General features: G+C 34.4%; 1 protein-coding gene across 1 annotated transcript; it reads right to left on the reverse strand.

Annotated features, from left to right (window-relative positions):
- Positions 1 to 17,610: 17,610 nt before the first annotated feature.
- On the reverse strand, positions 17,611 to 22,412 carry LOC132030042 (probable carotenoid cleavage dioxygenase 4, chloroplastic). The gene is made up of 2 exons (XM_059419511.1): positions 20,825 to 22,412; positions 17,611 to 17,971 (listed from the first exon to the last, which is right to left on the reverse strand). The coding sequence occupies exons 1-2, from the start codon at positions 22,261 to 22,263 to the stop codon at positions 17,611 to 17,613; spliced, it is 1,800 nt and encodes a 599-aa protein (XP_059275494.1). The 5' UTR covers positions 22,264 to 22,412.
- Between the last annotated feature and the right edge of the window lie 3,328 nt (positions 22,413 to 25,740).

Genomic DNA, 25,740 nt, shown 5'->3' on the forward strand with positions numbered 1-25,740 from the left:
TGTAAAATCAAGATGCACCGTGTAGTTGTTGCTTTGTTTATTTTTTCAGTTAACGGAAGAAAAAATTTTCTAAATGAAGTTTACAAAAATCTTGTGATTTAGAAATTGAATGCCAAGTGCAACGACTATTGACCAACACGTTTGATAAAATTGATTAAAAGAATACGCTACAAATGTACAACATCTCAGAATCTTTCTGCAACTTTACTTCATATTAAGCTACTAAATATTGGAGAATATTATAAGCAAACAAACATATCATGATATATAGCTAGCATAATGGTTGTGCTAGTGCCTACTGAAAGACACCAAGACCTTTTTTTGTTTGCTTAAAAAAGACACCAAGACCTGCTGTTAAAGGGGAAAAATATTTATAATGCCCCTTTGCTGAATAACAGATGATGACTTCTCAAAGTCAGTATTCCCTAGCTGATTCATGGCATTAAGAACAGAATTGAGAAGGAGCCAACTCAAAATGAATACTTAACTTTTTTTCTCTAACAAAAAGCAATGAATACATGAGTTGAGCACAAATACAAATTTTGTATAGAAGATGAATGCATTATGTAATCCTAACACTGCAGAAATATGAAGAGGTCATGTACAAAAATTTGGGGTCATATAGCAGCATCCTTTCTCTTTTCTTCACAAAGGTTATATGGAAGAGAATATTGAAAGCCTTTATAATGTGTAAACATGTAGCATATAAGAATATTGTGTTGGAGAACAATCCATGAGTCATCTGAACAGAACAAGATTGTCTTTTATATATATTTTGAGTCACTCAAACTTTCTTGACCCTTCATTTTATTGTAATTAATGTGAGCTATAAAGGTGTCACGACCCGTCTAGAGGGCCATGACGGGTACCTGGAGCTAGCCTACCGAGCACCACCTGCTAACCTTATCATCGATTCCCCTGGACATATACCATCCTGAACACACAGCTTACTCGGGAAATTCCTTCATTTACTTCTCAACATACACATATACACAGATGTACATAAGCCCAGAAGGCGACAAAATGATATATATAGAGTTTACACTGAAGAGATCATATAACATCTATTACCCACACATAAGTATCTACAAGCCTCTAACTGGAACTCTATAATCATAAAGACGGGACAGGACCCCGCCATGCCCCAAATATGTACACAAAAGAATATACTAATACACTGCAACTCCAGAGTAGGGGAGTGCCCCTGTATATCTGCTGATAAAGCTCCTAGGGGTCTGTGTCGTCTTCCTGACCACCTGCGGGCATGAACGCAGCGTTCATAAAAGAAAGGACGTCAGTACGAACAATGTACTGAGTATGTAAAGCATTGTCACGACCCAACTAGAGGGCCATGACGGGCACCCGGAGCTAACACACCGAGCACCTCTAAACATACGTCTTATAATCATTTATGGGTGGACCATAACGATAGCTCATGGATATCATAATCTGTAAAGACATATATCGCAATATAACAGCACATCTCTGTATAATCTTCGACAATTGTGCCCATCATTGCCCGCCGTCAAGGCTACTGAAATGTTACACAACGATATGAACCGGTAGGGTTATGAAACGTCTAACTTTACATACATGTCTACGATCCTCTACATAGGATACAAGTGGCCGTGGAGACCAATACCAATAAACTGCAGCTCCGAAGTAAGTGGAGCGCTCACGAATTCATTGTTGAAGCTCCTACGGATCAGAACCATCTACCTGTCTACCTGCGGGTATGAGCGCAGCGCTCACAAGAAAGGACGTCAGTAAAAACAGTGTACTGAGGATGTAAGGCACGAATAATAATATAGTAAGAGACACCGAACATGAAAAATAACATAATGAGAAATATAAAGCATAACATGAGGTAAGGAAATAACCTGTACATATGATTTCCTCTTAAGGTAGATACCATGCATGCTTAACTTTCCTTTCATAAAAACATTTCTCATATACGTATACATAAAATAGAATCTTGCGGAAAAATAGAATTGCTGCGGAACGTGCAGCTCGATCCAAAAGCTTATCATTTTGCCGCGGAATGAACGGCCCGATCCATATATATATTATAAACATAATAGTGCCGAGGAACGAACGGCCCGATCCATTTAACATATATCGGCGTACGGGCATCCGCACGCCCCGATATCATAATATACCGAGTTGCCCTTGTGGCCATGCGTCTATAACGCCTCGCCTTCCCCCATATCCCCTATATACATATACATACATACATACATATATATATATATATATATATATATATATATATATATATATATATATATATATATATATAATCTTTATAAGTAGCATGCATGAGAGCCCAAAGAAAGCTATAACTCTATCGGAGTGACTTAAGGTCGGTAACCTCCGATTATATTATGGAATAATCATCATCACTCTATCTCACCTTGAAGGAACAATTATTATAAGGTGATACCAACAACAATGAATAAAATAGAGAAAGTCAAGAAGATAGCTCAATATTCTCATCATCATTGATCTCATAACTTGAGACTTTTAACCATAAAATAATCATCATCATAATCATCATAGAAAACATATCATCTTTAGTATCATAAGAAAGCTTTTAAGAATCATGAACTTCTAACTTTTGGAAGTAAGAAGGTTATGGAAATATATATGGAATCACAACATAGGAATCATGCCTTTTGAAAGAAAGGGACTAGCCTTAACATACCTTTCGGTCGCCTTAGTCTTTCAACGTTTATTCTTTCAAGCTCGCGACTCTACATGTAAACCATCCATATTATCATTAGGCTCAATATCACACACTTGTCTCAAGCATTCAAATGAAATCTATTTAGAATGCGAAATTCAGAAGGCGTCTCCCCTATATTATTTACCTCCTCCAAATACCAAAACAAATCCCAAACAATACCAACAACATCAGCAATAATATCAATACCAATATATTCCATAAAACATCCCACACGATGTTTCTCCAATTTTTAAACCAACCATAACAACATCAGTAATACCATAATCAAAGAAATTATATTCAATTTAATCTCAAATTAATCCAAAATTCTCTTTCAAACTCACCTCATGGCCATCAACTTCAATTCAACTCTTTATGACTTTTCTCCTAGGATTCTTTCCTTTCTAAAAATTGCTAAACCTTTACATCATCTCAATCGTGTAAATAATAGTAGGAAAAACATACCTTATAGTGGAAGAACTTCACTTTATTCACCCCTTTCCAAGACTAAGTTCATCACCACCTTGAAGAGAAACAAGAACAATCATCTTCCTTGAATTTTCTTTGAGATTTTGATGTTGATATTCTCTCTTGATGATATGAAAAGGTTGTGGAAGATTATGGAGGGTTATGGAGTATTATGAAAGTTTATGGAAATTTATGGAGAGTTATGGAAGGTTATAGAACCCTCGAGAGTTCTCAAGAATTATTTAGAAATATGAAGGATGAGAAGATGGTGAAAAATGATAAAAATTAATGGGTTAGAGGGGTATTTATAGGTATGTGTTGGGTCGGATTACTGTAGCACCCGGTTACTGTAGCAGCATTTTTCTGCTCCATCCGCCTAAATTGTAACGTCCATAACTCCCTGCTCCGATGTCGCATTGTCGAACGGTTTGTTGCGTTGAAAAATAGACTCGAAGAATTTCATTTAGGCTTTTGAAATGCTGTAAAAATCCTTATATACCTGGAGATATGCCCCTCCAAATTTGACCCAAAATTCTGCCCGAGTGCGCAACTTTTTTTTTAATTTTCGACAAACTTATTTTCTACTTTGCTTGGTCCGGAATCTTCCGAAACTCTCCATACATGATATTTATCATTGATCATGATTGATAATAGTAATTTCCTTTGGTTCCAAGGTTGTCCTTTCCGGTTACGACTTACGAGATCGTAATTCATCATTTACTTCATTGTTACGTACTTCCCATGGCTTGTACCTTCCAAAACTTTATGGGATGTCTCCGATACTCCATTAATACGGTGAAGTACGTGGCATGCTCATGATCTGAAAGTGCGAGGTGTAACATCCTAGAAACATTCGTCCTCGAATGTTGTAGCCTGCGAGCTTACGACTCTTTCATTAGTTTCTTGAAATGGTTGTCTTCCTTTAGTTCACGATCCCATATTCTTATACTATGGCTCATTAGTCTTCTTTCATATTCTCCCAATTCTTTGTCGAACTCATTCATTAGTTCCGTATCCTCGCGTTCTTATGTATGTACTCGGTGGTCAGCGATATCTGAATTCTTGTCCACGGACCTATTGCCATTAAGATGGTCTTTAACTCGCCATTGCTACGGCTCCCGCCGATCTATGAGCACTCTTAATTGTTGTACTCTTTTTCCTTGCTCTTTATTTCTCTACTAGTAGACAAATTCTCTCGTTCGGATATGGCACCTTCTTCTTGCTTGCTTCTTTGGTGCTATTTTAGATTATCCTTTTTTTGTACTGCGTCGACCTTATATACATACCATATCATCTCCTTTTTAATTCCTTGGTCGAACTCTTTAATTTCTTACAATATCATTCTATTCATACCTGAACTTTTCCTACAATTTCCTCTCCTCAGTTTTAGCATAATTGCAATATAAACTCATAAGCATGGAACTAAGATAAAATCCTACTTAATCATAACTTCCTTTTGGTACGAGTATGCTTCCTTCTTAAGTCCTTGATTCTCTTGTACCGGTGATCATTTGAGACTTAAATTAGCTGATGTTCTTCTTTGACTCCCCATCATTATCCTTACACCAATTTTTGTCGGCCATTGCATCATGACGATTGTCTATATGGTTCTATAACAAATACTCTCACATTTGATATGACTGGCGACTTGTGACTCCACGACTTGCGAGGTACTTTCTAATCTCAGGTAACACTGCTTCTTGCTATCCATAGGCACACTATCTCTCTTTTCTTTGGAGATCATTGAACTACCTATAATTATTCCTCTTGTTAAAACTTTCGTCTCTTCTTACTTGCTAAGATTTCCCTTTCTTGAGCTTGAATATTGTAGCTCATCTTAGAAGCCCCAGAATTTGTTCTTCCCCCCTTTTAAAGGATGTTTTCATATCTTAGAACCTTTGAGTGTTCACCGTCTTTGATAGTCGTACGGCCGACCTTAGCGATCCTTGACTCCTTTGTTCCATATAATGCCGGAGTTCTTTTCATTGCGTGGTTTAACTTGTTTTCCTTTTTGCTAGTTGGGTTCTTGTATCAAATCAAAATGCTTATACATATCGGATACAATCCAAATGCCTTTTTTTATTGTCTTTTCACTTCTACCTCTCATAAGTAGTAGTCCCTTAGTTTAATGAATTAATGGGGACATCGGAATTCATTAGGCCCCTTATGGAGTGTCCGACTATACCACGCTCTTTTAGCCCTAGTCTTTCTCCATGACTATCCTCTTAATATCCTTGAAATTCTCCTTGCTCTAGGTTCCCAATTCCTATTTATGTATTTACTATACCATTGAAAGTTGATATTCAACACCATCCATTCCCACGACTCGTCCTTTCATTTGCTTAGCTCATTTTGTCCCGTAATTCTCCTTAACTACTTGTTTGCATCATAGCTATGCATCATAGTCCTTCTAGTGTTAATCGGCTCTTGCTCTTATCATGAAATCCTCGCAAAGTACACCCTTTCCTTTCTTCTTTCGTTGAGTCTTCATTTTCCTTTATGATGTTACAACTTGTGCACACATATATAAATATATATCTAAAAAAAGTCGGTTTTCTTCATGATCGCATCTTTGCATCTTTCACATAACTATTGTCTTATAATTTCAATTTGTTTTCCTTTGGGCAAGCCTCTTTGATTCGCTAACCTTCTCCTTGTTGTTGGCGGCCACATAATTCGCTTTAACCATTTCATTGACACCTTCTCCTTCCTTTAATCCTCATAGTTTCTTTTACTTGTAAAATGCCTATTTTCATTAGTCATCCATTACTCTTAGGTTAGGAAACTTTGGAGTGTTTCGTTACGAGTGCGAATCTCTTTTAACACTGAAAATCTCTTCTCGGGGTACTTTCTTCCCTTAAATAGGCGTACCCGATCATGGGTTCACATCCATCCTCTGGTCAAAGTCTCGGGAGTTTAAAATTTTCTCGTCGCTCTCGCCAAGACTGTTTGTTTCTTCTCAAGGATGCACCTTTGTTCATTATTTACAACCTTCTTGGTTCTGGTTATGAAAATGTATAGATTGATTTAGGGGTCCTCACGCTCATCCTTTGTCACGTACATTACTACCTCCGTTGATCAAAATTTGATCATTGCTTACCTCTTTCGTCCCTTTTCCTCAAATATATATTACCTAACCCTTTGATACATTTTCCTTGTCAAGTTTCTCTCCCCTTCATTTCATTTTAACATTCTTTTCTAATACCCCTTGTATCACGCTATATGTATCCTTTAATTTTCTCTTCTCTTCTAGCGCTTGCTACCTCATATAACACGATTAATACTTTTAACAAGTCGTAACATCCATAATTATACTCTTGATGTAGTCGTCGTGACTTATCTTTTTACCTTAACCACCTTGCAAGATATGCCTTTGCCATTGGATTTTGTCCCGAATCTGTGGCTTTAAAATTTCTCTTTTCCCAGAGGAATTCCAATTGTAAAGCTCGCTATCTTCTAATTTCCCTCGGGCTATTCGGGTGTCTCATTTTTTTTCTTGTATGTCTAAATGAATATCTTTACTATGTCCCTACGTGAATCCTATAACTTTACTTAAAAATATTTACTCGTACTTGTACCTCTCTTGGTAAAAAATAATCAACCTCGCATCCTTTACTTTCACAGCAACGATCACTATCTTCAGAATCCTTATATAAATGATCCCATAAGACAATCATTTCTCTATAATCCAACCTTACCTAAAAAAAATTAAGGTAAAGCTCTTCTTAAGGACCAAGAAATTCTACATATTCCTAATACAATCTCTACTAACTTCGTCGGTCAAGCAACATCACATTTTGAAGTTATATAAACGATCCGAAAAACGATAATAATTCTATCAATTAAATATTCAGAATTCCTTTGAAGTCCAATGATTAGCGACTTCTAAATCCCAATGTAACCCATTCGTCCTGGGAAAGTTTGATAAAACAGCCTGTGTGCCTATCATCAACCCGTCCTGAGCTTATGTATATGTATAAACTTCTAGAGTAAAACTTTCCCCTACTCGTTAACTTCCTTTCCCATATCAATATCTTGTCTTTATCTCTTACTCACTAATCTATAAATCGTATCTTGCATTTGAATTCTTAGTGTCAACTTTCCCTATATCTTTAATAAATCTCGAATCTTCGGAAATCTTAAATTCACTTATTCCAACTCCTTTAATTACTAATCATTTTTCCCCTCCGGGGGTCCTTCCACTTAAATTAAAATAAAACTATTCTAAAACTTCTCTTGGAAAGCGTCTCATAATGATTCATTCAATCATGACTTACGAAACATCCGATTGTCACATTTCCCCTCCATTCTTTCTCTATAGCATAGACATTCAAACAATTCAATTTGTAAAAATTTCGGCGAGTTTCCTTATACTTCTTCTTGCCTCGTTTCTGTACCCGGCCAGAAAACACATCCAGCGCCTCACAGGGCGATCACAAATGCTCGTAACATCTAGCTCGAGTTCTTATATCCAATTCTATTAATATCAATAAGGCGAGAAACATGCCTTTCAGAGTAACAACTTCAATTCTTATCAATTACCTCGTAGCGGTATAATCAACTGCTCGTCCATAATCAAAACACTTAGGATTAGAGTCAGGGACATCACATCCTATAGTTTAGCTCTATGGCATAATCTAAGATGAGAAAGAAAGGTCAATGGTTCCTAAATACCCTGCAGCCTCTTGTTTATAAGTGTGGCGTTGCTTATAAATGTGGCGCGCTTCACACCCATAAACAAGACTTTACTGGACATGGCTCGCAGACACTCCCTGGGATGAACGGCTCTGATATCACTTTTGTCACGACCTAACTAGAGGGCCATGACGGGCACCCGGAGCTAACACGCCGAGCACCTCTAAACATACATCTTATAATCATTTCTGGGTGGACCATAAAGATAGCTCATGGATATCATAATACGTAAAGATATATATATGCAATATAACATCACGTCTCTGTATAATCTTCGACAATTGTGCCCGTCATTACCGCCGTCAAGGCTACTAAAATGTTACAAACGATATGAACCGATAGGGTTATGAAATGTCTAAGCGTACATACATGTCTACGAGCCTCTACATAAATACAAGTGGCCATGGAGACCAATATCAATAAGCTGCGAACTCGAAGTAAGTGGAGCGCTCACGAGATTCCACTATTGAAGCTCCTATGAATCGGGAACCATCTACTGTCTACTGCGGGCATGAGCGCAACGTCACAAAAGGACGTTAGTACGAACAGTGTACTGAGTATGTAAGGCACGAATAATAATATAGTAAGAGATACCGAACATGAAAAATAACATAATGAGAAATATAGAGCATAACATGAGGTAAGGAAATAACCTATACATATGATTGCCTCTTAAGGTAGATACCATGCATGCTTAACTTTCCTTTCATTAAAACATTTCTCATATACGTATACATAAAATAGAATTCTTTGCGGAACGTGCGGCTTGGATCAAAAGCATATCATTTTGCCGCGGAATGAAGGCCCGATCCATCTATATATTATATACATAATAGTGCCGAGGAACGAACGGCCCTATCCATTTAACCATATATCCCGTGCCCGGGCATCCCGCGTCCGGGACAATATCATAATATACCAGCTGATTAGGTGGTCATGCGTATATAACGCCTCACCTTTCCCCATATCCCCTATGTATATTATATATATATATATATATATATATAATATAAGTAGCATGCGTGAGAGCCCAAAGAACGCTATAACTCTATCGGAGTGACGTAAGGTCGGTAACTTCCGATTATATTATGGAATGATCATCATCGCTCTATCTCACATTGAAGTAAAAATTATTATAAGGTAAGACCAATAACAATGAATAAATCGAGAAAAATCAACTTTCTCATCATCATTGATCTCATAAACTTGGACTTTTAACCATTAAATAATCATCATCATAATCATCATAGAAAACATATCATCTTTAACATCATAAGAAGCTTTTAAGAATCATGAACTTTTAACTTTTGGAAGTAAGAAGGTTATGGAAATATATATGGAATCATAACATAGGAATCATATCTTTGAAAGAAAGGGACTAGCCTTAACATACCTTTTGGTCGCCTTAGTCGTTCAACGTTTATTCTTTCAAGCTCGGGACTCTACATGTGAACCATCGATATTATCATTAGGCTCAATATCACACACTTGTCTCAAGCATTCAAATGAAATCTATTTAGAATCTGCCGAAATTAGGCGGCATCTCCTTTATTTACCTCCTCCAAATATCAAAACAAATCCCAAACAATACCAACAACATCAACAATAATATCAATACCAATATATTCCATAAAACATCCCACACAATGTTTCTCCAATTTTCAAACCAACCATAACAACATCCATAATATCATAATCAAAGAATTATATTCAATTTAATCTCAAATTAATCCAAAATTCTCTTTCAAACTCACCTCATGGCCATCAACTTCAATTCAACTCTTTATGACTTTTCTCCTATGATTCTTTCCTTTCTAAAAATTTCTAAACCTTTACATCATCTCAATCATGTAAATAATAGTAGAAAAAACATACCTTAAAGTGGAAGAACTTCACTTTATTCACCCTTTCCAAGACTAAGTTCATCACCACCTTGAAGAGAAACAAGAACAATCATCTTCCATGAATTTTCTTTGAGATTTTGATGTTGATATTCTCTCTTGATGATATGAAAAGGTTGTGGAAGATTATGGAGGGTTATGGAGTATTATGGAAGTTTATGGAAATTTATGGAGAGTTATGGAAGGTTATAGAACCCTCAAGAGTTCTCAAGAATTCTTTAGAAATATGAAGGATGAGAAGATGGTGAAAATTAATGAGTTAAAGGGGTATTTATAGGTATGTTTGGGTCGAGTTCTTAGCACCGGTTACTGTAGCAGCATTTTTCTACTCCATCCGCCTAACTTGTAACGTCAATAACTCCCTGCTCCGATGTCGCATTGACAAACGGTTTGTTGCTTTGGAAACTAGACTCAAATAAATTTATTTTAGGCTTTTGAAAGACCTTAAAACTCCTTATATACCTGGAGATATACCCCTCCAAAATTGACCCAAATCTCTGTCCAGAATTCTGCCAACTTTTTTTTTCCAAATTTTTGACAAACTTATTTTCTCCGCTTTGCTTGGTCCCAGAATCTTCATAAACTCTCCATACATGATATTTATCATTGATCATACTTGATAATAGTCATTTCATTTGGTTCTAAGGTTGTCCTTCCAGGTTACGACTTATGAGATCGTAATTCATCCTTTACTTCATTGTTACGTACTTCCCATGGCTTGTACCTTCCAAAACTTTATGGGACGTCTCTGATATTCCATTAATGCGGTGAAGTACGTGGCATGCTCATGATCTGAAAGTGCGAGGTATAACAGGCATGAACAACAACATAACAAGGAAATAAGAGAGTATAAGATAAAGGATAACCTGTACTGATTGCCTCTTAAGGCAGAGTCATGCATGCTAACTTTTACTTTTAAAACCACATCATAACACATATACATATACATAAGTAAGCTGTCTGAAGTATATATATCATCACTAGCCCGCGTCCGGGATAGTCATCTCATGCCGCCCACTAGTGGTGACTGCCCGGCCAATTAGGCTCGGTGCATCTATCATTAGCCATAAGCCGCCCACTTACGCCGCCGTAGGTAATCGCAGACCAAATAGGCCCGGTATAATCATATATACAAATAAGCATGCATGTGAGCCCAATTAAAGCTATAATCATACCGGAGTGACGTAAGGTCGGTGACCTCCGGTTACATTATGGAATCATCATCGTCGCTATGTCCCACCTTGAAGGAACTAATATCATGAAGTGAGGCAACAACACAAAATAATATCAATGAAATCACTAAATTAATGTTATCAAGCTCATAATAGCCTCGTCTCATAGGCTTTGGAATCTCTAGAAATAACATCGTTATGATCATCATTATCACAGAACACGTTTCATCTCTAGCTCATAAGAGACTCTTAGGAATCATGAATATTTCAGCTTTGGGAACGTAACAAGGTCATGGAATACATGGAAGATAGAATGTATAAGAGTCATGCCTTTGTGAAAGAAGGGACTAGCCTCACATACCTGTATGTCTCCTTAATGACTAGACGCTTTCCTTCCAAGTTCACGATTCTACATTCAAGAGGATTCGTACTTAAATTAGATCATTAGAAACATGCTTGAATTTAAGCTAAAGCGATTAAAAAGGCTAACGAAAATTGGGTAGCATCTCCTTTGTTTCTACAACTTTCTCCATATAATGAAACAGCTCCCAAACATCATAGAAACTCCCATAATATCATAATCAATAGATTTTTCAAGTTAAACATTGCTTACTTCTTAAATTTACCTTTAAGGTCATCCATAACCATAACTGCAATACAACACCATATTCATTCTTCATATAATACTTCCTCGGTATCATTAGCATCATTCATAACAAGATTATACTCATCTTATACTAAGAATTACGACTCAAGTCAAGTTAGTATTCAAGAGTATCCTTAAATCCATGTTTGAGCTTCATACTCTTCTTCCTTCCTTCATTCAAGTTATTCAACAACCAAATACTCTTAATAACATGAAATAAATGTAAAACTCACCTTTAACCATATAAAAATGATCTTTGGATGAACATTATTCACTTGAGATAAATCCCAACTTCAATTCCAAAGAAAATCTTGCCTTCTACAAACCCTAATAAGCTTGTCTACACCTAATTCTCTTGAGTTTTGGTGTTTGATCTTTGATTTCTCTTGGATTTATGTTGGTATGATATAGAGAGAGTTCTAGAGGTTTTGAGAAAGTTGGAGAAGATGAAAAATGGTCAAAATGAACTTGGGGCCTCTTTTTATAACATTTAAAAATCTGCCCGTCGATGTTATACGGTCCGTATATGTGACTCAGATAATACTTCCAGTGGATGACCCTTCTGTGGACAGGCTATACGGTCCATTATACGGACAGTATAATTTATACGGGTTGTATAAATGGCCGTATGATCCCCCCTTTTTTTGGAACTAAGCTCGTTGATTCGTTGGAACTAAGCTCGTTGATTCGTTTGATCTCCGATCCTTACGAAACCTTCTTAACACTTGTTTAACACTTCATTAACAATCCAAGGAACCTTATGACTCATCCTCAAGACCTTACTAACCGTTAGCTCGATAACTATAAAATCTTTCTCAAACACAACTTATATTTCACTTCCTTCGACGAACTTAGTTTCACCAACCCATATAACTTAAAAATCTTATCGTATATACTTTAAAGTTGCCAAATACCCTTCTTGTAGTCACAAGAGATTCATGTTTGCCTTAAGCTTGCGTTAGTCCATTTAGGACACAACGACATGAAATTTCCGAGGTGTAACAGAAGGACCATTAACAGGGAATACCAATTGAATCAGAAATCAGTACATGCATATGAGTTTTGGTTTTCAATATACGAAAAGTTGGGATAATGAATGATAATAATTGTAACTTTTATTCTTAATTCTCAACTAATAAAAGAAGATAAATGGGAAAATATAGGGAAATGGGAAAATATAGGGAAAAAAGTCAAAAATATATATATATATATATATATATATATATATACACACACATATATTTGAATTGAATGAGGGAAGGTTCATTGCTTTTACTAATAAATTTAATACAATGTAATTACAATAATTATAAGGGAAGTAATGACAAACATTAATGCTATTAAATGGTGAGCGAGTCTTTATTATATGTGGGGAGGAACCTCTAATTTTTAAATTTATTTAGTAAAATAGAGATTGAAGAGAAAAAAGGATAAATACTATTGGAGGCCATATAGAGGTGTCACATTACCTTGTCTATGCCTAGCTTTATATTATATATAGATATAGATTTTCATTTTCAGTTTTCTGCGAAATTCAGGTCAATTAATTGGTTTTAGTTCCTCAATATCAGGCTACCCAGCTGATTAAAAATACGCTCCGGGAGGATTGATCCCAGAGCACTGAACCAACTGATGCTTGCTAGAGAGCGATGTCATTGACATAAATTTTAGGCGTTTACTTTGATATTTGCAAATCAAAGTAAATATATATAGAGTTTTGCTAACCTACTACATGAAGGTAGTAGGTTAGCATTGTACTTATCTTTTGATTCCCTTAAATGTCTTCACTTTTTTTTTCCATTATTAAAATTCAGGGACCATTTTGGAATTACAAAAAAAAAAAAGATTCATTCCTTCTGCCCTCCTTCTCATAGCTTGAGTACAGGGGCGGATCTAAAGAGGGCCGAGGGTGTTCACCCGAACACTCGGAAAGAGTACGGGTGAACACCCTCGCAAAAAATTACAGTGTATATATAGAATAAATATTCTGTGTTTATGTGCATATATTAACTTTTGAACACCCTGAATAAATTATATTTAGCTTCTTCTTATTTTCCGAACCCCCTGAATGAAAATCCTAGATCCCGCACTACTTGAGTATCGACTTCTTCTGATGCCGCAACTGATGCCATAGCCGTTTGGATGCCTCCATGTTTAGCTTTAATTGGTGATCAGATTAGGTGTAAATTCTTTTGAGTTTGAGTTTTAAAGTTTTTCATTTGGGTCTGAGTGTGGAGGATGAACAGTAGTCATGTTTGGTCATTGCTCTTTCAGAAATCTTCTGTTCTATCGAGATGAAGAGACGCAAATCTACTATATTCCCATGGCTTAAACTTAAGCTTTTCTCACTTACCATTTTTTAATGAGTAGCAAATGGTGTTTTAAAAGGCGGGAGCGTAAGGCGAGGCGTTTTACATATGCCTCGAGCGACGTAAGTTCGGAGGCACGGGGCGTAAGCCCCATGGGTATTTAATTTTTAGTATTTCATAAAATAATATAATTACAATAAATACTTTTAAATAGGTAAAATTACATAAAAAATAAAAGAAATATATATATATATATATAATGCTTGATCCTAAAAAAAAAAAACTAATCAAAGCAATCCATTATACGCCACTTACAACTTGTAATTATATATAATATAATTTTATGAGTATAAACAATACAATGAAATAAAAGTTATTATGAAATGCAAATCAACTATAACATCTTAACTTTCAAGGAATGAAAAAATCACAATTTCTTAAAACAATATTGCTATCATACTATTCATTTTATCTCAGTATTATAATTAAAACGTAACTCCTTCAGGAATAAAAATAAAATCACTTTCAAATAGCAAAATAATAAAATATGATAATTTTGATACATAGGACAAAAGAATAATGACAAGTAAAAATGTACAATTCGGTTATGTATTTTTAAAAGAAATATAAAATGATATTCACCTTCACGATGTTCTCAAATGTATGCAATACTACGACTTGTTATTTGAGTTATACCTAATCTTCTTATTTCTATAAATGAAAAACTATTAAGTATCATTCATTTGTTAAATAATTATAAGGGTCAACGATTCTAATTAAGGAATTTAACATATAAGGAAGAACTTTTAGGTGAGCCCCGAGCGTTAGGCGTTAGGCGTGTTTAGGGCATACAATCGGGCGCTTGAGGCGTAAGCGTCACAGGAACTAAGTCCCGAACGTGAGCCCCGGGGCGTTTTGTCAGTGCCTCGCCCCGGGGCGAGCGCCGAGGCGAGGCCTGAAATTGCCTTTTAAAACACCAGTAGCAAAAACAAAAATTCCAATCATAGTTTAGTCATGAATCTAATAAAATGGTTCTTGAACTAATCAAAAGGGGTCTCTGGTTATAATCGATTACACATCACAGTAGGGGTGTCAATGGTTTTCAAAAAACCGATTTAACCAACCGAACCGTACCGAACCGATTTTTAGATTTCTTTTAATAAAACCGACGGTTTTTATATAAATTTATAACCGTACCGAATAATTAGGTAGGTTTTTAATTTTATAAAAATAAACCGAAAAAATACCGAACCGAACCGAATAAGTTTATATGTGTAAAATATATTTTATATATTAAATTTAAATGTAATAAAATATTAAAATTTTCGGTTTGGGTTTGGGATGATGAAAATGACTAAAAGCTGGCAACATAATTAACACCTCAAGTTCTAACTCTAAGCCTATTATATTAGTCCTATTGAAATTCAATTAGTTCAAGCATCTCGAGTCTAGTAGTAATTAGTAAGCTACAAGGTATTAGATATCTTTCCTGTCATATGGTTTTAAATTCTCTTATTGGATACTTAATCTTAATAGTCTTGGTTCTTAAATCTAATTCTTGATTGACTTTTCCCCCTCGAGCGATCTAAAATATATCTTTTGTTTTTGCTTAATATTATTTTACACTACCGTAAAATAGAGGGATCAATATCTATTTTTGTTGTCTTTCATGTTTTCTTGATTCATCACCTTTTAATCAGTAAAAATATCTAGAGAGTTTTTGTCAAAGTCCTATAGAAGTATACATGATATTGTGTCTTTACTAATTTTACTAATGCTTGTAATATGATTTATTTTTTTAAAAAAAAAAAAAACCGAAAATTAACCGAACCGTACCGATACCGAAAAGAAACCGACATGATGGGACGGTTTCGAAAAGTCTAATTTTGGTTATACAAAATGAAATAACCGAAAAATTGGTACGGTATAAATTTTATAAAATAACCACCCGAACCGTACCATTGACACCCCTACATCACAGTTTGGCTAGAATATTTTTGAATTCATTCAGTTGATTCGGTTCTGATTTTTCGATATGAATTCTCTTTTGAGTTTACATGAATGAGAAAGAAGGGCTAAAAGAGGAAAATTCTCTTAAAATAAAGAGAAGAAGAGGTGAGGAAAATGAGAATCATATTGACGGAAATTGCGGGCTATCGCATAGGAGTGAAATTTATCATGTTCGCATTCAAAAAGTAGCGATTACGGGTTTTTTTGTCATTAAAAAAAAATTTAGTGAATCAAAAAGTGAGTTTTGCTAACTTACTACATTAAGGTAGTAAGTTAGTATTGTACCCACTTTTTGATTCACTGAAATACCCTTACTATTTGATGCAACACGTTAAATATAGGGACCTCTTTGTCTTCTACCAAAATCCCCTCATTTCTTCTCATCTTCTCTCTCTCTCTCGGCAAGTTTTTTCTCTCAAAAAGAAATTTCCAGTCTTTTTAAGCCAATAAATCCAACAATCAAATCTAAATTAAATCTAATCAATTTCTTTGTTACAATCTGAAAATATAAATCCAACAATTAAAAGCTAAGCCAAGTCCAATCGATTTCATTGTTATAATCGGAAAATGTGAAATCAACAATCAAAAGCTAAATAAAATCTGACCAGTTTCATTGTTATAATCGGAAAATGTAAACCCAACAATCAAAAGCTAAATTAAATTTAACCTATTTATTTTTAAAATCTGAAAATGTAAACACAAAACTCAAAATCTAAACAAACAAGACGCTACAAACTCTACCAGTTTATTTCGACCCAACAATTATGTGTTCTATCTAAGTTGTTTTTTCCTAGGTGAAATTATAGCTACTCAGTTTATTTATGTTCTTTTTAAAAACCCAGTCATAATTCCCCAATTCATTGACACTCATTTATAAAAGAACCTATAAATTGACTCAGTCAGTTCATGGACAACTCATTTAAAAACCCAGTCAGTTAGTTACTGCACAGCTGGAAGTTATGACAATTGTGCATGAGCTGTTAGATGGTTAGTTAAGTTAATTGCTGTATTAACTTAGACTAAGTGTAGTTAGTAGATTAGATATTTTCACTGGCAGTGGGCTAGCATTGTATATGGCAGTTCTCATTTGATATGAAGTAGTTGAAAATTTTCCCCAAAATATTTGTCTTCTTCTTCCTTGAAAGATTTTTGCTTGCGACGGTCAAATTTAGCTTAATTTATTGCTGGTGTTTGACCATGAACAAGGGAGGGAAGAAATGAAAGCGGGAATCATTAGAAAATTGGGATTTTGAGTAAAAGACAACAAAGCCCCTCATGTCAATATATTGTTAAGTGTGTTGGTAAGGGTATTAAGGAAAAGTAAAAATGGGGATATTGCTAACCTAGTAGTAGGTTAGCAAGATTCTATATATATTTAACACAAATGACATTTTAATTATTGTTCCATTTTTTTTTACGAAAAAACAAAACAAAAATTGCCATCACCTTAGGTAGTGCCTTCGGTGTTTGGGCTGGTAATACCCTTCCAAATCCATTCATCAGTTTGTAATTACAAAAAGAAGAAGGGGGCGCATAGGACTTCGTATTAATATTATTTTCAAGAGGAATCGGCCTATTATCTATATACATATTATAACTTTGACCCACAACATCTTCAATATGATGTTGAAGAACAACGAAAACATAGTATAAGTATTCTCAACAATCAATTATCAGTATATATCTACAACTTGCTAAGATCACTTTCCCTAACGAAAAGCCCGTGAAAACCATAAGGCACACGACGAGGCAATTTAACAGCAGCCACAATGTCAAGATTAGGGGACTTTGCATCCATGACCAAAAATCTTGATTCCCCTGTCTTCTCATTGTGCACATATGACACTACGTAGCCATCATCTTCATCAGCCTCAGGATTGTTTGCATCTTTAGCCACAAAAAATGGCTCACCACCGAAGCAGCCTTCTCCAAATAGTCGGCATGCCACTATGCAATCGCGACGATCTGTTTCTGCTACGGATACGTCTAATTTTGCTACCCCTGTTATCTTTGGCATAGGGTCCCCAATGCCTGCATATACATACCTACAAGAGTAGTAAAACGGAAAAAAGTTTATACACTGACAAGTCATATAAAAAATGTCGACATCTAAGTAACTCAAAAAATTTCGACAGATGGTTAAATTAAATTATACGGGCTGGGTAATTTTTTTCTCATACATATTAATTTACTTGGAAGATGGGAACTTGACATGGTTGGTATTTTTTCTCAGAAGAAATTATGAGGAATTGCTAAATATAGAATAGCGTGGTTTGTGTGGTTTTTGCCGAATCATGTGATCAGTCGTTAAACGAACCGATAGACCAGACATAAAGGACCTACCTACATGGCCAGATAATACACTATAAATTTATGATAGTGATATATGGGTGATTGGTTCTATCCAATTAGTGGAAGTACTGAGCTATGTCACATAAACCATCTCCATACTAAGATGTATCCCCTATTCTAATCTAATACTAGGGCCAGTTGGCCCGGGCTCCAAACTACATTAAAATTTATATTTACAACCCTTTTTGTGTGTTTTTTTGCTACTCTTACTTTTTGTTTTGTTTTTGAAACACTATATTAGTTGTAAAGATAGTTCGACAATTTCTCAAAATTTCTAAAATATTGAATCATATATAAAAAATATAAAAAATAAAAAAAAGTTAGAAACAACATTTAACTTAGAGTATATTTAGACTTCCTTTTTATTTTCAAACAAATGCATGCACCAAAGTTCTTCTCCTTTTTATTATATTGAAATTTTTGGGGTTAAAGTCTTTAATGATTCAAATTTAGTTTTACCTTATGTTGGATTAACTTTTTTTCCCCCTCAATTGAACTTATATTGGCTAACCCATCTTTGGAAAAGAATAAAATATTCACGGTATTCAAGTAATATAAAAAATATTTGATGTAACAAATTGTTGTATGATGACGTCAATGAAGTTAACTTATAAATAAAAATAACATTTAAAATTAAATAAGTAAAAGTCTTGATATGACAAAATACTTTTGTAGATGTTCCTTCAAATTAAATCATACAAAAGTAATTGAAAAGTTAATGAAATTATTTGTTTTTCTTACTTTAATCTTTCCTTTTCCTTAAAAAAAACACGTTAAGAAATGATTTATGTTTTATTTTTTCTTAATTTAATTTATTTTTAAAGAAATTTATATTGTAATTTCTTAAACGTGTATGTATTACTTTTTTCAAATATATTTAACTATAAAGAAAAATAATTTTCAATTTAATAATTAAGCATGTAGAAAGAGAATGTCACGATAATATTTTTACTTGTCTATAATAAATTTTATAGGAAAAAGTAATTTGAAACACGTTTAATAATCATTTCCACATAAAAGAAAGACAACAAATTTTTTAAACAATTTTAAATTTGGTTGAATAAATAGATTTTTTTTGTAGTGTCACTATCACCTTATCCGCATCATCACCCCTTGTAGCATTAAAATGCCCATATAGTTATTCAGATTTACCAAAATAGGTGAGAACTTGCAAGGTAATTAAAGCTCCAATTAGGGGTAAAACTAAAATGGATAAAAACACATTTAAATTTGGTTGAAAAATAGATTTTTGTAGTGTCACTATCACCTTTCACACATCATCTCTTTGTAACATTAAAAAGCCCATATAGTTATTCAAATTTACGAAAATAGGTGATAACTTCTAAGGTAATTAAAGCTTCATTTGCGAGTAAAATGGACAAAAAAATCATGCGAGGACTACAAAAGTTGGAGATTCTCCCTTATATATGGTAGTAATAAACTCTAAATATTTACGTCAATAATTACCTAACTAAGCTATCAATGAATCCTTGACTTAGTGATTAAGGTGAGACAAATTAGGGAGGTCTCAATTTCAAACCCATTAAAAAAGTTATGAATTTTAATTTACTAATAAGAAAATCCACAAGTAAAATTGATTTCTGTAATTATTGTATATATTTACAAAACGGAAAAGGGCCAAATATACCCTTGCACTATCATTTTTTTGCGCGGATTGCCCTTTTTTTGGGGTGGTCTTTAATTTTTGCCCCTCAAATTGCTGGTTTTTAATTTTTGCCCTTCGCTTAAAAAGGTAGTCGAAAATACCCTAAGATTCTGGGTTCGAACCCCGCCCAGTCAAAAAAAATCGCAAGACAAGGGTTTTGCAAAAAGTCTGTCTTATGCGGCAGATTTTGCGTTAAGGAATAGCTAAAAGTTTGCCTCTAAGGCAAAGTCTACCGCCTCCGGCAGACTTTTAGTTATGCCATAAGGAAAAGTCAGTCTTCTCCTGCATAAATTCTATGTAACTTTGCCCGAAAAGGCATAGGTTCATAGAAACTGCGAAACTATTATTATTATTTTCGACTCTGCTGGGTTTCAGAACCCAGGGGTAGTTTCGGCCACCTTTTGAAGCGAATGACAAAAATTAAAAACCAGGGAATTGAGGGGCAAAAATTAAATACCCGCGAATTGAGGGACAAAAATTAAAGACCAGTCTGTATGAAAGGCAAGCGTGCAAATTACCCCAACACTATTAGAAATGGTTTAAATATACCCCTCGTTATACTTTCGCTCCAAATATGCCTCTTCTGTTATACTTTCGGTCTAAATATATCCCTCACTAACATTTAAATTGATGGATATTACTCATATACATATACACTAACAGTAGACAAATTTTTTTACACGATCATATTATTTTGACCCGTTGTAGCAGTTGAACTACCTTTTTTTTTTTTTTAATTTATTGGTCACACTAATATAATTATGAACAATTACATATAGTTATCTTTTAAGTGATCTAATTGTGTAAAAGTTATTTTGCACTGTCAATATAAAAAATTAAGCTCTAATTTAATTACTTATGAATGTTAATTAATACGTACTTGTTATTCTTCCCAACATAAGCAGGATTGATGACTCCAAAGTCAAGATTCCTGGTAGAAACAGGATGTCTGCTCACCATTCCTGTCTTCAAATCTATCTTCACTTTCTCAACACATGCATGTATCATATCCATTCTCTCTAGTGTATGTTCCACCGATAATATATTCGGTGCCACCAACACTATCGTATCACCACCGTCCTCATCCCACGCGTTTATCGCATGTACAATATTAAACCCTGGCACATCAAACCACCTCATTTTCGACTCGTCCTTGGCGTAACGTGGAATTACGCCAAGTCGGGGGATTTTCCCCGAGTCAGTACCCACGGGTGAACCACCCCTGATTAACTCAATTGGGTTCATTCCTATTTGTATGTCCGAAAATAAGGCGTATTTCTTCGTGATTGCAAAATCATGAAGAAATGACGGACGTGTCATGGAGAATATTGGCACGTCCGGGGTTTTCGTACCATTTGGTTCGATACGAAAGTAAGTTAAAAACGGAGGCATCGGGCCATAACGGAAAGCAAAAGCCTCGTTAGTTTCTGGGTCGATTTTGGGATGTGCTGTCATGCTCATGAAAAGATTTCCGTCAAAGTCGTGACGGCCGAGGGTAATAATATCACCATCTGGGGCTATTTTTATTGCATATGGTAAATCAGACTCACCAATAGCGAAAAGTTTACCCCCGAATAAAGCCAAGCTTGTGTTTGCTAGGCCTATACCATTTGTGGGATTGAATTGTCCTGCAATCGCTCGAGCCGCGGTGATAGCACCACGCGCGGCCGAGGCTGTTAGACCGTTGAAACCGGAGAACACATTAGGGATAACCGGAGAACCGGCATCACGTTCAATAGTGTACTTGTAAGTTTTAACGTATCGGCTGCAGAGTGTAGCTTTGCCTTGAGAAATTCTAATAGAGTGAAGCATTCCATCTCCGTCAAAAAGATGGTAAGGTCCACGTGGAAGATATTGAGGGTTAGGGCCATTTCGGATGTACGCGCCGTCTAGGCAAGGTGGAAGGAAGCCTTCCACTACTTCGCATTCAGTAGGAGGAAGCTCGTCCACTGGAGCGAAATTGTCAGAGAGAACATACCTTGGATCAACAGAAGATCTCAAAGGAGGATCAATGAAAGTATTTACGAAATCGTCAAATGCATTGAAGATAACGGAGGGAAATGATGGTTCTAGAGGTTTTCTTGAGGGTATTGGTTTTATAGGTAATTCTCTTTTCGGAGTTGGTTTTGGTGGTGAAGGGGTTGGCTTCTCTTGTGGTTTTGTTCTAGTAGTGGTAGTTTGTGGCCTTTCTTCAATTCTAACGGAGGAAACTTTTAGAGTAGGAGAAGATGGTGAATTGGGAGAATAATTATAAGGAGAAAGAAGAGATTTAGGGTGTTGTGATAATGTAGAAAGGAAAGTGGAAGAGAAAGCATCCATTGTGTTTCTTCTTGAAGAAAAGAAGAAACAAGATTTGATACTAAAGAGTAAAGGGGAAAAAGAAAATAAGTGCTTGCATGATCTAACTATGAGATTCCATGCCCAATTTATGGAGCAGGAGAGTGAGGAGTAAGGCAAAAGACAGGGACTATTCATTTAGGGAACACCACACTTTCCTAAAGTGGGGGCAGTGAAAGGACACTCCTTATCTACACAACTAATTTTCTTTTTATAGTAATCGGGTGATCTTCCATTTTTCATTAGAATTCTAGTAACACGTAAAAAGAAATCTTATTTTTCGAGAAACAAATATTAATTCTCTTGTTCACCTGACAATTTGGTTAAGATAACACACATATATAAAACCAAAGAAATTGTTTATTTTTTTTTAATTTTCTTAATGAAAATAGAAGTTTGTAAGTTAATTGCTCAAAAATGCGCAAAAAGTTATAAATTTTTTCTAATATCAATTGTTTTTAATTGTTTTTCATTAAAGGCTATCAAAAAAATCCAAGTTTGCTTATCTCCCTGAGATGATAATTTTCGATAAATTACTATCCGTCTATTTTGTACAACGTCACTAAAAAAATGTAAATGTCTTAGTAGTGCACTATTGTTAATGCAAATTTTACCATTTAGTTACAAAATGTTGTTTAGTGACTTAGTACAAAGTTTGTTCGGTGATCAAGGGCATTTTGAATTAACTCGGTTCAATTTAAGGACATCATTACTTACATTTGTAAATACATTACGTGTATGTGGATTAAACAATTCATAAAAGAAAAAAAATAATGATAGCAAAACTTAGTCGAGATTAACACCTGATGTCTTTATTCAAAAATTTATAATACGGAAAAAGCAAAAATATATACTTGATGAAGGGAATAAATGGCAGCAGAAACGCTTGAGCTTTTCCAGGTGGATCGTCAATTTTTGTTTGGGAAGGAACTTTTGGTTTACTTGGAGAAATGCCCTTAGAGAATATCCTAAATAAGAATTGAGGACATTATTTTATTCTAAGAAAATATGATATCAAATGTGTTGTACTATATTATTTTATACTTGATTAAACAAATACAATGTCAACATGAAAATAGAGTTTTGCAAGTGCCCACTAGTATGTGTTGTAGTCCCGTAAAGTTTTTAAAATAGAGCATTATGTAAACTTAAAAATTTTATATTTGTTTTTGAGACCAAAAATGGAAGGAATAAGCCCTGTGCCAATCGGTAAGTTAGCGGACACTTTAGTTACTCCGGGTGGCACTTTAATTATTTAGACTATTATTTATATAAATATACTTCCACAAGACCATAGGGTGTGAAAAAAACTTGCTAATGACGTGGCAAGTGAACCTATTATTTAATGCCACATGGAATATAAAAATAAAAAAATGACAAGTGTAAATAATTTTAAAAAAATAACAATTGGAAAAAGGAAAACAAAACCCACTGGTTCTTCAACCCCACCCTAATCGTTCCACACATATCCCCATGTCCTTTCACGCCGTTGATCTATTTTTTCAATTTCTATTTTTTTTTTTTTGGAACCTATTAAAACTTCTTCTTCATCATTTTTTATGACTCATAAATAATTAAGTTCACGTACAATATTTTTTTTATTTATTCCATCATAAAATGATGTCAAGTTGTCAACAATAGGAAAAACTTCATTATAGATTAAAAATCAATTAAATTTGGACCTTTCATTAAAAGTGGAACATCTTTCAATGCAATCGATATTGCAAAAGTTAACCTGAATTTAGTTACAAAATTCATTTTAATTTGGATTTTCATGTTTAAGTTTGAAATTTGATAATTTGAGATTCCTATTAATCCGGCTCTTTGAATCAAAGTTGTTTTGCGTTTGAGTTTTGAAATTCGATATTGTTGTGGTGGATTTTTTCTTTATGTTGCAATCGGTGGGGAGAACAAAAACTCTTGGAGGTATTAGAAATGGTTGCTTATTTTTTTTACTTCCACCTTTAGGCGGAGGTGGCCATTTTTCCCCAACTTCCACAGATGAATGGAGATGACCAAGATTTTAGCCCTTTAATCATTTATATAAAAGAAAAAATATGGATATTTTCCATTGATATCAAATTTTAATAATCTCACGAGCTTAGAATAAACACCATGAACTAAACATACATTTTTTCGTGTTTAATGAGTGCCCACTCAGAGGCGACTCCCAAGAAGCCTTTTTAAAATAGAGCATTAGTCTGTAAACTTAAAATTTTATTTTGTTTTTTGAAGCCAAAATTAAATGACACCACATATTTCTAAACAAATTGAAATTCAGTTCTTCTAGTGATATTTAAAAAAGTAACCCGTGGATGTTATAGATAAATGGAACAATTTACAGAGATCTCCCTCTGTATCTTTGCTCAACTCCAGTAACGTTAGCTTCAGACTCCAGTAATTCACAATAGCACTTCTTATGAATGCAACGCGGACAAACGGAAATTTAAAGGCTAGATTCATTTAGTAGCTAGTTATATTTGTTTATTTCATTAATTGAGTAATATCTTCTTAACTAAAAAGTGGGATAACGATATATACTGCTACACTTGTCACGTAGTTATCTTCTTTACGCAACCAAACACTTGGTTCTTTTAATTTTTAACAATGGATCTTAATTTCTTCATACACACACTGTGCTCTACAAAATCCCAATAAAAAAATAGAACAAATGTGCTTCACTCTCACTCTTTCTAGTTCAAGAATAATTCAAAATCACATCTATTTCCCTTCACATTCCTCATGGGCTTTTGTGTGTTTTCACCTAAATTTAAGACATTTTAACTTGCTGAAGCTTAAAGAATGCACCCATTTATTTCTCCTCACATTTGATTAGAATTCTTTTCTGTATTTAAAATATTAACTAATTGGTGTTTATTTGGAGATTCTATGGAGAAGTCTAATGTTTACTTGTAATTGAAATATAGTTGAGTCGTGAAGGCGAGGGTGACGGGGAAAAATTAGAAGGGTGACATACACACTTGTTCGTTTTCTCACTTTTTTGTTAAAAACAAATCAGCCAATTAATGAAAAATAATAAATTACTCATGAAAAGAAAACTAATAGAAATAGGGTGAAATTATTTTCACCCCCAACTTTGCTTTAAAAATCAAACTCCCCCCTCAACTTTAAACAATAGTCATTCTCCCCCCTTTATCCTAATTGACTTTTTTAAATTCCTATTTTACCCTTACATTATCAACTTGTCTTTTTTTTCTTTTACTTATTTAAAATCATGATTTTTTATCTCTTTAATCTATGTAACAAATTTCCTATAAAAAATAAATATTATTTTCGAGAAGGAAAAAGAATATTGAGAAATACTTGTTGACTATATAACTTAATGTCGTTCTATAATGAACTAAATTAGAAGAATAATAATTTTTTTTATTAATAATAATCAAAACTCTGATATCTATTTATACAAGTAATAATAACTTTATAAATATATTTCAATGC

Source organism: Lycium ferocissimum, chromosome 9 (genome assembly GCF_029784015.1).
Source record: "Lycium ferocissimum isolate CSIRO_LF1 chromosome 9, AGI_CSIRO_Lferr_CH_V1, whole genome shotgun sequence".
Taxonomy (NCBI): Eukaryota; Viridiplantae; Streptophyta; class Magnoliopsida; order Solanales; family Solanaceae; genus Lycium; species Lycium ferocissimum.

Coding starts and splice junctions, on each gene's coding strand:
- LOC132030042 (XM_059419511.1), bottom strand. CDS start 22,263: ATGGATGCTTTCTCTTCCACTTTCCTTTCTACATTATCACAACACCCT. Junction 17,972..20,824: donor TATGTTGGGAAGAATAACAA/GTACGTATTAAT, acceptor CTACTCTTGTAG/GTATGTATATGCAGGCATTG.